The sequence below is a fragment of the Oppia nitens genome, unplaced genomic scaffold (genome assembly GCF_028296485.1).
Source record: "Oppia nitens isolate AA-2021 unplaced genomic scaffold, nextdenovo-longstitch-racon4-pilon3 scaffold1_pilon_pilon_pilon, whole genome shotgun sequence".
NCBI classification, from domain to species: Eukaryota; Metazoa; Arthropoda; class Arachnida; order Sarcoptiformes; family Oppiidae; genus Oppia; species Oppia nitens.
In genome coordinates, this window is record NW_026533199.1 from 10,553,912 (window position 1) to 10,568,705 (window position 14,794).

General features: G+C 22.2%; 4 protein-coding genes across 4 annotated transcripts; 2 read left to right on the top strand and 2 right to left on the bottom strand.

Annotated features, from left to right (window-relative positions):
- Positions 1-1,674: 1,674 nt before the first annotated feature.
- On the bottom strand, positions 1,675-2,511 carry LOC128952202 (peritrophin-1-like). The gene is made up of 2 exons (XM_054297550.1): positions 2,366-2,511; positions 1,675-2,255 (listed from the first exon to the last, which is right to left on the bottom strand). Exons 1-2 carry the CDS (start codon positions 2,418-2,420, stop codon positions 1,795-1,797), a joined length of 516 nt encoding a protein of 171 aa, XP_054153525.1. The 5' UTR covers positions 2,421-2,511; the 3' UTR covers positions 1,675-1,794.
- A 3,827-nt stretch (positions 2,512-6,338) lies between these two features.
- Positions 6,339-7,314, top strand: LOC128952199 (peritrophin-55-like). Its single transcript, XM_054297546.1, has 2 exons — positions 6,339-6,495; positions 6,587-7,314. The coding sequence occupies exons 1-2, from the start codon at positions 6,438-6,440 to the stop codon at positions 7,231-7,233; spliced, it is 705 nt and encodes a 234-aa protein (XP_054153521.1). The 5' UTR covers positions 6,339-6,437; the 3' UTR covers positions 7,234-7,314.
- Positions 7,315-8,682: 1,368 nt separating this feature from the next.
- LOC128951367 (UDP-glucuronosyltransferase 1A9-like) lies at positions 8,683-10,040 on the bottom strand. The gene is made up of 2 exons (XM_054296616.1): positions 9,526-10,040; positions 8,683-9,452 (listed from the first exon to the last, which is right to left on the bottom strand). Exons 1-2 carry the CDS (start codon positions 10,001-10,003, stop codon positions 8,683-8,685), a joined length of 1,248 nt encoding a protein of 415 aa, XP_054152591.1. The 5' UTR covers positions 10,004-10,040.
- A 3,370-nt stretch (positions 10,041-13,410) lies between these two features.
- LOC128952198 (sulfotransferase ssu-1-like) lies at positions 13,411-14,521 on the top strand. Its single transcript, XM_054297545.1, has 2 exons — positions 13,411-13,414; positions 13,513-14,521. The coding sequence occupies exon 2, from the start codon at positions 13,527-13,529 to the stop codon at positions 14,475-14,477; it is 951 nt and encodes a 316-aa protein (XP_054153520.1). The 5' UTR covers positions 13,411-13,414; positions 13,513-13,526; the 3' UTR covers positions 14,478-14,521.
- Positions 14,522-14,794: the final 273 nt, after the last annotated feature.

The following is a 14,794-nucleotide window of genomic DNA, read 5'->3' on the forward strand; positions in this document are numbered from 1 at the left end:
AAAATTAATTACTAAACTGATCTCTTTATATACTAAAAACATTTATGTACTAGCAGAAAAATGTAATTGTATTTAATGACCCTTGTCATATGATTGTAAATATTGCAAATATTAAACTATAAATAGTGTAATAAATAATTATTAAAATCAAGATTTATGTTATAACATAATGACACAATAAAACAATAAAAAAATATTACGTATATATAGAAATTCATAAGGATTTATTATATGGTTTATTTTATTTCAAATATAATACATTAATTACAATTTATTAATGATTTATCTGGATTTAATTAAACTAATAAAAAAATCTAATTCTAAATAACATAAAGTATTAGAATAATAATAATACTAACAATTAAAATACTATTAGACATAGTAAAATATTTTCCTAAATTAAAATTAACATATATTTTACTATTATAATAAGATAAAATCTAATTGCATTACTGTCCAATTAAATTGAGTAATTATATTAAATTGTAGCTATTGTTAATATTGTAAATGATATATATTGCATCATAAATAAGTATGTTTTGAAAATCAGCAAGTACATAATCAAAAGTTTTAACAATTTATATCATACAGTATAATATACATGTATATTCAAAAAATGTAGTAGTATTATAGTATAAAGTATATTATACAATAAAATTGTTTTTATTATTAAATTTAAGTCTATAATTACAGTGCTGTAATAATTTTAGCTTAATGTAAAACACTATATAAAACAGTTTTATTTAAAAATTTATTTTTTATATTTTAGATATTTTCATAAAAAATAATGTTTTATATAAATAATTTTTAATTAATCAAGATTTTATAGTAAAATATTTTAAGAACAATATTTAAAAATTAAGAAATAATAATATTAAATAATAATTTTTATATAGACCTTTTAAATATTGATTATTAAAATGAAAATTTCTCTATAAAAAAACTAATTAAGAAAGAAAGARAGAGAGAGAGAGAGAGAGAGAGAGAGAGAGAGAGAGAGAGAGAGAGAGAGAGAGAGAGAGAGAGAGAGAGAAGAGAGAGAGAGAGAGAGAGAGAAAGAGAGAGAGAGAAAGAGAGAGAGAGAAAGAGAGAGAGAGAGAGTACAAAAATACAAATATATAGTACATTAAATGTATACTAAATGTACTAAACATAAGCAGATGTAAAAAATAATGTAAATGCATATCAAGTAAATGTATTGTAATTTTTTTGTTTATTTACAAAAATAGTAAACTTATAGAAATGAATGTATTTTAAATTAAGTACAGTATAACATAGTATAATAATACAATCATTATTAGGTATCGTTTTATTTTACATTTTTATTTTTTACAGTTTGGGCGCTTAAAATTTGAAACATTATGATTGTGGTATTAACTTTCACTTTACTATTGGTTACAACAATATAATTATAATAAACATTAATTTATAAATGTTTAACATTTATTTCTAAAACTTATAATAACAACAAAAACTATTTAATAAATAAGAAATTAATTTAATAAATATTTTTCAAAAATTTTTAAATATTAAATATATATATTTTTTAATTTTTAAACATAAACTTTCAAGTTTTAATATAATATTATTCAACATATTCTTGTTATACATAATTAATAATTTTTTTAAAAATATTTGATAGAAATAACTTTTAAGTTATAAAATATAATGATTTTTTTCTTAATAATAAACATAAATTTTCTAGATTTTTATATTATGGACTAATATTATATTGAAAATTATTGATGTAATCTGTTTGTTATATCGCACAGATAAGCGGGAATTCATGCCATCCTATAGTAGCTCTGAGTGTCGACAGGTTGACCGCTCCGGACGATCGCACAGTTTATCTCTATTGTTCCATTTGAGACCCGCCGGACACGGCATTACCACTGGTCTACCGGTGCGACCGTCAGCGTTGACTAAACACTGAATGAATGTATTACAGTTAAGCCAATTAGTGTACAGACAGTCTTTAGGTCCCAAACAATGGGTGGCAATAATGTCTTTAGTGGGACATCTAAATTGACGACAAGTTGACGATTCGGGCCAATCGCATATTTTCTGGTTATTGTTCCACTCGAGTCCATTAGGACAGTCCTTAACTTGGGGTCGGGCACTCTTTCTATCCTTATTGATCTCACAGTGTATAAACTGATCGCACCGGTATGGGTGCGGATATAGACAATCCTGTGGACCCATACATTGTGTATGAATGATGTCTTTTCGCGGACACTTGAAGTTTAAGCCATAGACTAAAGTTATTATTTGATGAAAAAACAATATTTTTAGTAATTATTAAGTAAAAATATAAGTAAAATATAATAATGTAATATAAAATTTATATTAAAACAATATAATTTACCTGTAGTTTGACAGTAAAATATTATAGAAACTAATATGATAGACAACTTATACATTTTTTTTAATAACAATTAATATACACTAGTTTTCTAAATAATAAAAACAACAAAACAAAAGACTAATTGTATAATAAAAATATTTTTTGTTTGCCTTTTTATATACTTTTAGTAATTTATATCATATTATACTTTAACATATTATGCATATACCGGTAAATATATACTTGAATATATTTAAACTTACTGTTAAAAATCAATAATGCATTTATTAGTATTATTATTACTATTTTAATGTGCAATTTAATTACGTGATTTGATAGCCAATTTTTTATATTTGATTGATCTTGGTATTTGCATCGAAACAGGAATTATCCAGTATATTATTTATATTATATTATAGTAGAAAATATTGATTAAAAAAATCATTGCCAATAAACGATAATAATAAGGGATTAATATATCAATCAAACAGAATTGTTTAATATAAAATTTTTAAAAGTAAATTTCAGTAAAATTAATTAATTAATTAATAGATAAATAGATTTTAATAAATTAGCTTAAATGACGTTAATAAATAAATTAGATAAGTCACTTATAAATAATTCAATAACTTTTTAAAATTATATAAATTAAAAATGTTTTCAATTATTATATAATTGCAAACAGTAGCAAAATTTATTCAATTAGAGATTAATAATAATTATTAATTAAATACAATAGATAACATTAAATTATTGTTGCACTACTAATATAGTAATTGTATATTTTATTAAAGTAGTCAGTGATACAGTTGCTGAATGTGCAGTATTATACAAAAATTAGATAAATGTGATTGGTGAAATGGGTTAAAGTCTAAACTGTCTTTTAATAATGTAGTTTACAGGTCTGACTTAATCAAATAAGTGGTTATTTAAAAATAATGTAAAAAGTGTGAAATGATAATTAATTGTTAAAAATACAGATATCTATAGATTTTCTATATTGTTATACTTTATATTAAATCAAAGGACTTTTTTAAAATCATAATTAAAATATTTTTGTTATCAATAGATATAGAAAAACATTTCAAAAAATTAATAAATAAATCAAAAGCAAAATATCTTATAATTTTTATATTATAATTTTAACTAATTTGATATCATATAAAATACGATTGTTTATTATTTTGCTTTAATTTTTATTTACTAAAGTTTTACATTCTTTAGATTTTCTTATTAATTACAGTACATTTAGATTAATAAAATTAGTTTTTAAAAATTATTATTAATAATCACTAATATAATCCTTTATTATTTAAATGTATTAAATATTTAATAATAAAATATTTACACATCTGTTTAATAATATAAATTACAATCAAATAATTAAGTAAATAAAATTTACATCCAAATAGCATAATTTATTTTATATGCTGTTATTTTTTTAATTTATATTATACTTATATTAAAAAATCAACATTCAATTAGTTTATATTTAATTATTGGTATGTTTTAGGTTAAATTAAAGCATTTTTAGTTGAATTGGATTTTATTTCATATAATAATATAATTTAAGAAATAAAAATAAATGCTTAAAAATAAATTTGAATGTAAATTTAATAAATCTAACTTTTTTAGACAAACTCCACATATATTATTAATTTATTAAATTTTATAAATATACTAATGAATAGTTTATATTTTGTATATATTACACATTTTTTAATTAAATGACATTAAATAACAGTAACAAATACATGAATATAAATTTTAAAAATAAATTTATATATTCAACAATATGATAAACCCATATAAACAATGATAATGTCTGTTTGCAAAATACAACTTAAGTTATGTATGATTCAGTATAAACTTTAAGTAACAAATAATACAAAAATTTAGTTAAAAAATAAAAGTTTTACAGTTTATTTGTTTGCATTATATAAATATAGACATAATATTTAGATATAACATATAAATTTAATAGTTTTTTCCGACAACAAATAACTTTAATTGTATTTTAATATCTATATAATTAATATGGTAATATTGTTAGAAAATTTTTAAAAATATATATATTTGCATTAGACAATTTTGAAGACAATAATTATATATTATAATCTATAACATGATTTTAATTGGAGTATCTTTAAATAGTTTGACATTTTTGAAGAAATTATATCTAAAAAAATTAAAAGTCAAATTTGATTCAGTTTATTATAATTAATAATTAATATTTATTTTAATTATCATCCATCATATTAAACTTAAATTTATTTTTGATTTAGTTATTTATATTTATTATAACTTAACTAATTATTAGACCATTTGTTTGTCGATTGATATCAATAATTATATGATAAGTTTGTTAATTTGTTAGTCAAAATTTTAAAAAAATTAAGTATTAGATTGAGTTATTAATATTTATTATAATTTATTATTAGTAGTATTAATAGTGACATAATATTTATTACTATAATTAATAGCTTATATTTGTATTACTATTGTATATTTTTTTGGTGATTAATCATAAACCACACTTTTGACAGTTGTTTGATTATAAGTTAATTTTATCAATTTGTTTAAATTGATTGATTATATAAAAAAAATTATATTTTTTATCAAATGGTATTGAAAATACAAAATAAATTGCTTATATTTTTTGATTGTAAATTTCAAAATATTAAGCGTTTTTCATTGTTTTTTTTGTTGCTATCGACTGTACAACAGTTCCCGTACACCACCGATAGCCGGATCTGTTCAGCCTTATGTTGCCGAAGCCCCCCCCCCAATGTCCAACTTTGCTGACTATCTTAGATTTCCCGGTTGATATCACCCCTCCTCCCCCACTTTTTTTTTAATTCTCTTTTTAATATAACTTTAATAACTAATTAATACCAAAATTATACGATAGTTAATGCAAATAATAAATACCTGAAATTCTTGAGCACACAAACATGAATTGATTTTTTTTAGGAACTATATGTATAATTATTATTGATTTGAAATAATTATTTTTTTGATTATTTTTTTTAATTATAAATAATAATTAAAAATGAAAACTTTTTTATTCTGATTTAATAGCACTTATTAATAATATTAAATTATGATTTAAAATAAAGTTTGTCTATTTATTTTTTTATAATATAAGCATTTAGTTTAATTATATGTTTGTGTAAATCCAACAACAATTAAATATTAATTAGAAGTAAATTTGAAATTTTTATTATTATTTTAATTTTTAATATTAGTAGAAATTTATTTTGCATAACTACCTAAATATCTAAATCAAATTTGACAGTTAGACAGCTATATTTAACTTTATATTTGATTTAGTAGTATATATGATATTAACAATTATCTATTTCAAGAAAAATTATATAAAGTAACTAAACTATTGTTTAGTTTTTTCTTATTTCGTAATAACATTATTATTATAAAATATTATTATTATGAAAATATAACCATGCTAATAAATCAATATTGGTTATTAATATATAATAATTTAAATACGGGACAAATGTTTAGACTACTGGCAAATAAATTGATAGGCAATAAAATTTATGATAGTTTAGACAATATTTTTATGCAATATATTGATAATTGTAGATTTTTTTTATCTAGTTAGGTTATAAATTATTATAAATGTTAATTTTTAAAATAATATTGCATTCGTGCGATTAATTTTTTAGTAATAAACATTATTACGTTATCGGACAATTGAAATATTTATTAGTTAAATCCCATTTATCTGTGTTAAATCTAATTAATTTATTATAGCCGGGTAATTTTGAATACAATTTACATTTATATAATATATTTGCAAAAAAAACTCATATCATAAAACTTCTTATTGAAAAAATTTGGATAATAAAGTTAGTATTATTATTATTATTAAAATATAATCCATAAATTGGTAGATAAAATATGATTGTGTGATGAAATTTTACTAAAATATTGATATATAAGCAGGCTAAAATTTGTTTTCAATAAGTCATTCAACAGGCAATTATTTAGTAGAAAAAAAGTAGAAATAAATTGTTTTTTGAAAAAATTATATATATTTAATATATATATATATCTTATATATAAAACAATGAATTCTTTAATTTACGGATCAGTGTTTGTGCTAATCATTGGCCAAACTGTCGCAAGTATAGCAAAATAATAATGAAAAACTATACAAAAAAAGTCAAATATAATTTTAATAAAACTTATTTATATTTAACTTTTTTCCTAATATAGACTATCCCTGGCCAATTATACCAGGCTATCCCTGTCCCAAGGATGAAATTGAAAATACCAAGTGTTTGGGTGCATACGACTGTCTCTATCCAAACCCGCGAAACTGTAACCGATTTATACAGTGCAATGACGCCGGTCTTGCCTACGATATGCCCTGTGCTGCTAATCTGCACTTTAATGAGGCTACTCGTCGATGCGATTATCCTGAAAATGCCAACTGTGTAGTTGTGACGCCAACAACAACTACTACTACAACTACAACGACTCCAATACCGACCACTGAACCGACAACACCGGAGCCGACAACACCGGAGCCGACAACACCGGAGCCAACCACTCCGCCAACTGATCCAACGAAAGGCACTGATGGCCAATGTTATTGGGTGTGTCCGTCAACAACTACACCCAAACCACCGCCGCGTCCATTCCGATGTCCGCCACGCGATATAATTAACACAAAATGTTTGGGACCTAAAGACTGTTTGTACACCAATTGGAGTAACTGTAATACATTCATACAGTGCACTGTCAATCCTGGAGGCCGTACCGGCACACCAGTAGTCATGCCGTGTTCTAAAGGTCTCAAATGGAATAATAGAGATAAGGTATGCGATTATCCTAATCGGGCCACTTGTCGACACAACTGAGCCCAATAAGACAAACCATATTTTTGTGATAATAGGACTTACCGATAATTATAATATATTTTGCATATAAAAAATTATAAAATGTTTTGTTGAAAATAGTTTTATTTGTTTTTATAATATAATTATATATCATATATAATATACTATATATATATATGTAAACAAAAATTTTTAATAATATAAAATAAATGTAGATTTAGAAAAATAATAAATATAATTTTTTTTTATTACAATCAATGAGTTTATATTATACTATATATACCCTCATTTTGTTTGCTATTAACTAACACTTAATTTACATAAATAAGGCATTTAATTTTTATTCAGGTTTTTAAAAATCAATTAAAATTAATAAAATACTAAATTACTGTTTTTGTTTAACTATATTTTGGATACTTTTCATTAAATTGCAGTTTATTATAATACTGTAATAATATTATTGTAAATTATTCAGCATTAATTAGTAGCTTAAAAACACAATTACTGATTATGAATTTTTTAAAAAATATATAACTAATTTTCTGATTATTCATATCTTAATTAATATAATTTTATCTATACAATCATTATTGTAGATATCAAAGATATATTAATTTATATAGCATTAAAAATATCAAAGTTAATAAAATACATTAATATAAATTTTAAAAAATTTGTATAAAAATTAAAATAAAAACATTATAAATATTACACTTATGTGTATATATATACTATATATTATACTAAATTATATATCACATTTGCTAATATCTAGTCTCAATGGCTTAAATATGTTAGCATATAATTAGCAATATAAACCCAAAATTGAAATACAACACATTGAAATAAATTAATAAACAATTTTAATTAAACTAAACTTAAATTAATTAAATAACAAAAGTTAAGTTAAGATATATGATTTATTTGTTGTTATTTTCAATATCGTTGTATAATAATAAACACTTAATAGATCCTAAAGTGAACAATGTATGTAAATCTCAGTTTATGTTTTAACATAAGTCGTAAATTTATAACAATAATAAAAAACGGTTAAAATATAATTTTATAATAAAAATTACTTTACGGCAATATCTATGACCAAATTGACGCCGAATGTAAGGGAACGGGATTTAAGTTGATGTGGGAACGGGAGATGAAATGGCATAATTGAATTGTATTAATTGTATGATTATATATTTTATTTTTACAATAAAATATAGAGTTTAACAATTTTAGTTTCGATAATTTAACATTATATTATAACAATTTATTTTTATAACATAATAGTAACAAATAATTTTAGATATTTTTTATAAAGTAGTATAATGTCCAATAAATAAGTAATAGTAATATTTAATATTAATTCATTTTCATTTATTTGACAAACTGCTAAAATAAGTATATTTTAACATTTTATTTAACATAAAGTTTATTTAATTAAGAAAAAATAGTTAACATAATTAACAATAATTATTTATTAACTAAATTTTCTAGAATTTTTGGTAACATTTTTAAACTGTTTTCTTTTATAATTCTTTGCGATATTTTTCTCATTTTTTTGGCCAACAAATTATCATTCAATAGACTTTCAATAACTTTTAGTAACTTTTCTTCAGAGCACTTGTAGGCATCGAGTCGTATACCAAACCCTTTTTCATGGACTCTCTGTGCGTTATCGAACTGATCGCCAAACAGTGGCATAACTATCATAGGCTTTCCAAAGTAAAAACATTCAGTAATAGTATTGTTTCCGCCGTGAGTTATAACCAAATCAACTAATGGCAAGACTTGTGTTTGCGGTACACTTGGCTGACCCCACATATTGTCCGACAGATCGTACTCATCACCTAACGGTCCCTTTGATACTATGAAAACGTTCTGAGATTTTTCTAATATAGCAATCAATCGTTTCATATTATTGACATCAACCGCACCCACTGATCCCATTGAAAAGTAAATAACTTTTCCCTGTTTGCCACTCAATTGTATCGGCAATTCAAACGGTTCACTTAAGTCTTGTCTCATAAAGTTATCAAAACGATACCAATTGTCAGGAAGTGGTTTTATATCGTTATAATCCAATTCAAGTGGAAAATCATAGATATTTAGATATTTTGATTTTTCAATTAAGTTTGAATAAAGTTGTAATTCAGTTCCCGGCTGTAAATTTGTTATTACATTTTGTATAAAGTCTATCTTAATTTGTAACCATTTTTTCTTATGACCGTCTATTGGCAAACCTTAAAAAATAATTTTACTTAAAAATTTTTAAAAACTAAATTTAAATAATTATATATTTATATATATATATACCTAAACAGTGTGGTGGTAAGCAATCATCATTTAAAAGTATCAATGGATTACAACTGCAAACTCTAACCCATGGTATTCCCGACTTTACTATTGCCGGTATTGAAATAAGTTGGTCGCACAGTATGACATCCGGATCCACTATACATATGGCCCGATTGACATTCATATCCAATACATTTCCATCGTTTAGCAATTTTTTAAAAGCATTTTTCACATAAATTACTTGCTTTTGAAATGGTGTTAATTTATCACCAATAATACCCAATTGTAATTTACTCAATGCATCTTCATAGATTGTTTTCATAGTACCAACTTGTTTATAGTGGTTATTTCCATTGTTACCCATCGACAATGGGCATATTTGAATACCATACTGACCCATTGTATCGGTCCACTGGTCACTGATAGCAAACCAACATTCATGTCCAGCTTTAATCAATACTTGTGCCATACCTATAGCTGCATTGACATGACCCATTAGATCAATTGGTATAAACAATATTTTTAATTTTTGATCCATTTATTTTTATTTTATTAAAATCTTAGAATCAAATAGAAAATTATAATAAAATTTACTAAAATCTTTAACTAAACAATTGTTATTAAAAATGATTTTTTTTGAAAAATTGTTTTACTAATCAATAATAATAAAATAGATTATTTAAAAAAATCATAATCTAATATAACTTTATTGTATTTGCCAATCATATAATTTAAGACAAGTCACTTCAAATTATTTGAAATCCCACCCAATCTATTAATTGTTTACTCATAGACTGTTTAGTTTATTACATGAACATGTTTAATTAACTAACAAAAAGTGACTAGATATTTTTTATATTAAGTTTGTGGAAATTTTTTTTATAATAATAATTCAAAAAAAATCAAAAATAAAAAAAACAATTTTTTTAAATTAGTCATTTATTTATTTTTTTGATTATATTATTATTACATAAATATTTAATAATATGTAAATCATGGCCAGAAAAATTTGAAAGTTTATTACATTTTTTTATTTTCATAAATTTAATTTTTCTTAACATTGTTTAACATAAGCTTATTTTGATCAAACATAAATAAATCGTTTTAAATATGTTAACTTGTTGATTAAAAATTTAATTTGTTTATTATGATAATGTTGACTAAATAAGCTATCAATTAATATATACACGTATATAATACTTAGAGATGGGCAAATAAAAAGTTTCTAATAAATCTATAGAAATTTAACTGTAATGGGATCCCCATATCTATAGATATTGTAATACTATATTAATGAGACTTAATACTATACATATATTATACAAAACGGGATACATATATAAAAAATGATTATAATTATTTAATACTAAACAGTTTTATAAAATTTTATTCATAATTCTAATAAACAGTATATATATCTTAGCTTAATATAATTATATAAATAAATTTTTACTTTAATTAATAATTAAAATACGAATACTTATATTTAATTATTACTTGTATTATTATTAATTATTAATTACTTGTAAAAGTAAGTTAACAAATATCGAGAAAACAAAATTAACATGGGGATCCCATAAATAGAAATTTCTTCTAGAAACTTTCTAGAAATTTCCCTATTATTTTATAAATTTCTCTTTTTTGCCAACACTAATAATACTTCATATTGTATCATAAGTTAATTTCAGTTATTTATATTTATAATTTAGTTAAATATTTTCAAAATCATAATAGTATTTGACATTTAAGATTATTATTAGATAAGTTAACTATTCCAGTATAAGTTTAATTGTGAATTATATATTAATAAGTAATGGTTGATTTTATTTATTTTGGATCATTAGTGACAATAGTTAGTATTGTTAAATATTATAAAATTATTAATATGCTTGTTTAATTTTATTTTCTTATTTTAAGTAAATTTTAGTATTATAAATTTTACTAAATATTGACCATAGGTTACTAGTGGGGCAAATAAATAAAATTAATCATTACATATTAATATTTTATTTATAATTAATCTTATATAATTAATTTACTTAATAATAATCTAAAGTAACAAATACTATTATTAAAACTGAATTATAAGATTAAATAAGATTAAATTATGATATAAATTAAAAAAAACAGTAAAAATTACATTTTTTAAAATTCATATTGTTCCGACAAAAACGACTATTTTATGTTTGAATTTTTTTTTGTTATAATATTATTTAAAAAATAAAAACTATGCCAATAAATAATCACAAATCATTTGGAGGACTCTAAACTACTAACATCTAAATTACAAAACCTAATTTGCAGAAACAAAGCTTAAATTTTAATCTATATTTTTAATTAAAATAATGATACATTATCATTTATTATTTTTATTAGTAAAAAACATAATAAAATATATGATATTATTTTATATCTAACTAAAAATTATATTATTATTATTTGTTCTCTAACTCAAATTTGTTTTCTCTAACTGATAGTTATTTTATTTATTTAATTAAATAGCAGTTTATTTAGCAATAATTAGTAGTTTAAAATGTTTTACAACACAATTACTGAAAATGAGATTTTAGTTTAAAAATTAAGTGTCATTTTTACGTCTTAATATTGTTATACATGTACTAACATTGCAATAGATATTATAGGTTTATTTATTTAATTATTACACTTACCGATATATATATATGTATATTATCAGGGCTAAGTAAGGGGGTAGGGGTAAGGCCAAAATACCCCCCTAAGATCGAGATTTTGGGATTTTACCCCCCAGACTTTTTGACCAAAAGGAAAAAATTGTCGCTTAAAAACGAGGAGAAATGACCCCCCCCCTAAAATTTCGGCGTCGAAATTTTTTTAGTTTTTAAAAATTTAAATTTTAATTAAAACTATTTTAATGTGTTTTTATGTTTTTAAAATTTATATGAATCTAATTATTGATTAAAAATAAATAAAAAATGTTAAAATAACATTAAAACTCATCTAAAAATAACAAAATTTTTATTAAAATATTAAACTAAAAAATTAAAAATTACTTATTTGTTGAAAAAAATAATCATATTACAACTTAAATAGATGTTTAAGATAGTTTTAAAAAATAAAACAATAAATACTTATATTCAAGGTTTTTATTAATAATTTTTAAAATTTTAACTAAAAAATTAAAAAAAATTTCAATTTTATAATTAATATTCAGTCAGTATTTATATGAAAATAACATTAAAAAATAAAAATATATATCTATAAACTAAACATTAAGTATTATTTAAAAAAATTTATTATTTTAAAAGTTAAAAATTACTAAAATACTAAAAAACTCAGTGTATTATTAATGCTTTTATCAAATATTTTTAATATTAAATACATTATTTTATTTTTTTGTTAAAATTTAAGTTTTTGTTAATTTTTAAGTTTTTTTTGTATTTTAGGAAATTTTACCTATTTTCTTGGGAATTTATACGGGAACTTTATCGAATTTACATGGGAATATTCGGGAATTTAAAAGAATATTAGGGTATTTTCTCTTGACCCCCCCTTGATTTTGGATTTAAAAAAAATTGCCGTTTAAAAATGCAAAAAAAATCTTACCCCACCCAATATTGTGAAAATCCCCCCCCCCCCCAAGATTTTTCGAGAATTTTGTAAATTTTACCCCGGTCTACCCCCCTAAAATCCAAAACCTTGCTTAACCCTGGTATATTATATATATCACATTAGATGATGTGGCCTCAATGACTTACAAATTATAGACTGAATGTTAATGTTAACCATAAATACACCGAATGTATTACTAAATAATAATTATCACGAAAAAAATTATCACAATTATCAATAGCACAGTAAAAAAAACTATAGACAAAAGTCTTTCGAAATTTTTTTCATTTGAAGCCTCTATACCCCTTCCCCTAAACAAGTAAGCCTTACTTAACATTGATATACTGTATATATACTGTATATATATATATTTGTATTAAAATAATTATTATTTATTATAAAATTATAATAATTTAGCTAAAATATTTACAATGGATTTCAATGAATTAATCGATAAGTATGAGAAAGATAATAACATCGAAGACTTTTTATTAAGTGTTGAAAAATCAAAATCACTAAAATTGGATAATAGATATCGACTTCTAGTATCAGGTTATAGAAGCGGAAGTAATTGGTTTATATATATTATACAATTGATATTATCGGAAGCCATGAATACATCACCGGTAGACGACGAAGATTTTTTGATTAATAATTTTGAAATCGGATCATTGGATAGGACTAGAAAAATGTTTTTCAAAAATAATTTAACAACCGATGAGATCAATGAAAAGACAAACAACAATAACAAAGACAATGGTATTATATTATTGAAGCAAAATATGATTGATTTTCAAATACAATCGAAAGCAAACTATATGTTATTATTGAGAAATCCTAAAGACGTGTTTAACTCGACTTTCAAAGCCATTATCAAAAGATTGCAAACAAAGCACCCGGAAGTCAATATCGGTAGTCCTCAACATTATCAGGAATTTCTCGACTATTGGCTATCGGATCGCTTGCATAAACGTCACGACTATTTCTCATTTGTCAACTATTATTGGAAATATAGGTCGGAATCAAATTTTCAGATTATTTTATACGAAGATATGATTCGAGAGCCGCGAAAAGCCATTGAAACAATTGCACAGTTTTTGGGCGATGAATATCGTAAACGTTTGTCGGATGTAATGAATGACAATATCGAAAGCACTGGTAGTAGTGAAACACTATTGGATCGCATCGAAAGGTTGGCCTCTATTGATGCAATGAAACCTATATTCGACAGACAAGACAATTGGCGGATCAGAAAAGGTATTAACGAAGACTGGAGATCACATATGACTAAAGAACAAAGCGATGCCATCGACAGAAAAATTGCCACCGAATGGAAGGGAACGGGAATTGAGTTGTTGTGGGAACGGGAGATGAAATGGTAAAAGTATTAATTGTATGATTATATATATTTTATTCATACAATACAATCTAGAGTTTACTGTTTTTTAATTTTGATAATTTAATTGTAATAATTAATTTTGTTTTTAATTATTTTTTTTAATTGTTATAAATATTTTCATGTCATACATTCAATTTTATGTTATGTTTATTTTTTTACAACTATAATAAAAAATAGCTTTGTATTATTAAAAAATAATTATAGATATTTTTTAATAATATACTGTATAATAAATGTAAGTAATAAACAAATGTTTAAAAAATTTAGAGATTTAATTGATTTAATAATTGGTTTTTTATG

What these genes read in the sequence shown, in the direction of transcription:
- LOC128952202 (XM_054297550.1), bottom strand. Translation starts at nt 2,420, where the DNA reads ATGTATAAGTTGTCTATCATATTAGTTTCTATAATATTTTACTGTCAA. An exon ending in ATTTTACTGTCAAACTACAG is followed by an intron (nt 2,256 to 2,365) that starts GTAAATTATATT and finishes TAATAACTTTAG; the next exon opens with TCTATGGCTTAAACTTCAAG.
- LOC128952199 (XM_054297546.1), top strand. Translation starts at nt 6,438, where the DNA reads ATGAATTCTTTAATTTACGGATCAGTGTTTGTGCTAATCATTGGCCAA. An exon ending in CATTGGCCAAACTGTCGCAA is followed by an intron (nt 6,496 to 6,586) that starts GTATAGCAAAAT and finishes TTCCTAATATAG; the next exon opens with ACTATCCCTGGCCAATTATA.
- LOC128951367 (XM_054296616.1), bottom strand. Translation starts at nt 10,003, where the DNA reads ATGGGTCATGTCAATGCAGCTATAGGTATGGCACAAGTATTGATTAAA. An exon ending in CTTACCACCACACTGTTTAG is followed by an intron (nt 9,453 to 9,525) that starts GTATATATATAT and finishes TTATTTTTTAAG; the next exon opens with GTTTGCCAATAGACGGTCAT.
- LOC128952198 (XM_054297545.1), top strand. Translation starts at nt 13,527, where the DNA reads ATGGATTTCAATGAATTAATCGATAAGTATGAGAAAGATAATAACATC.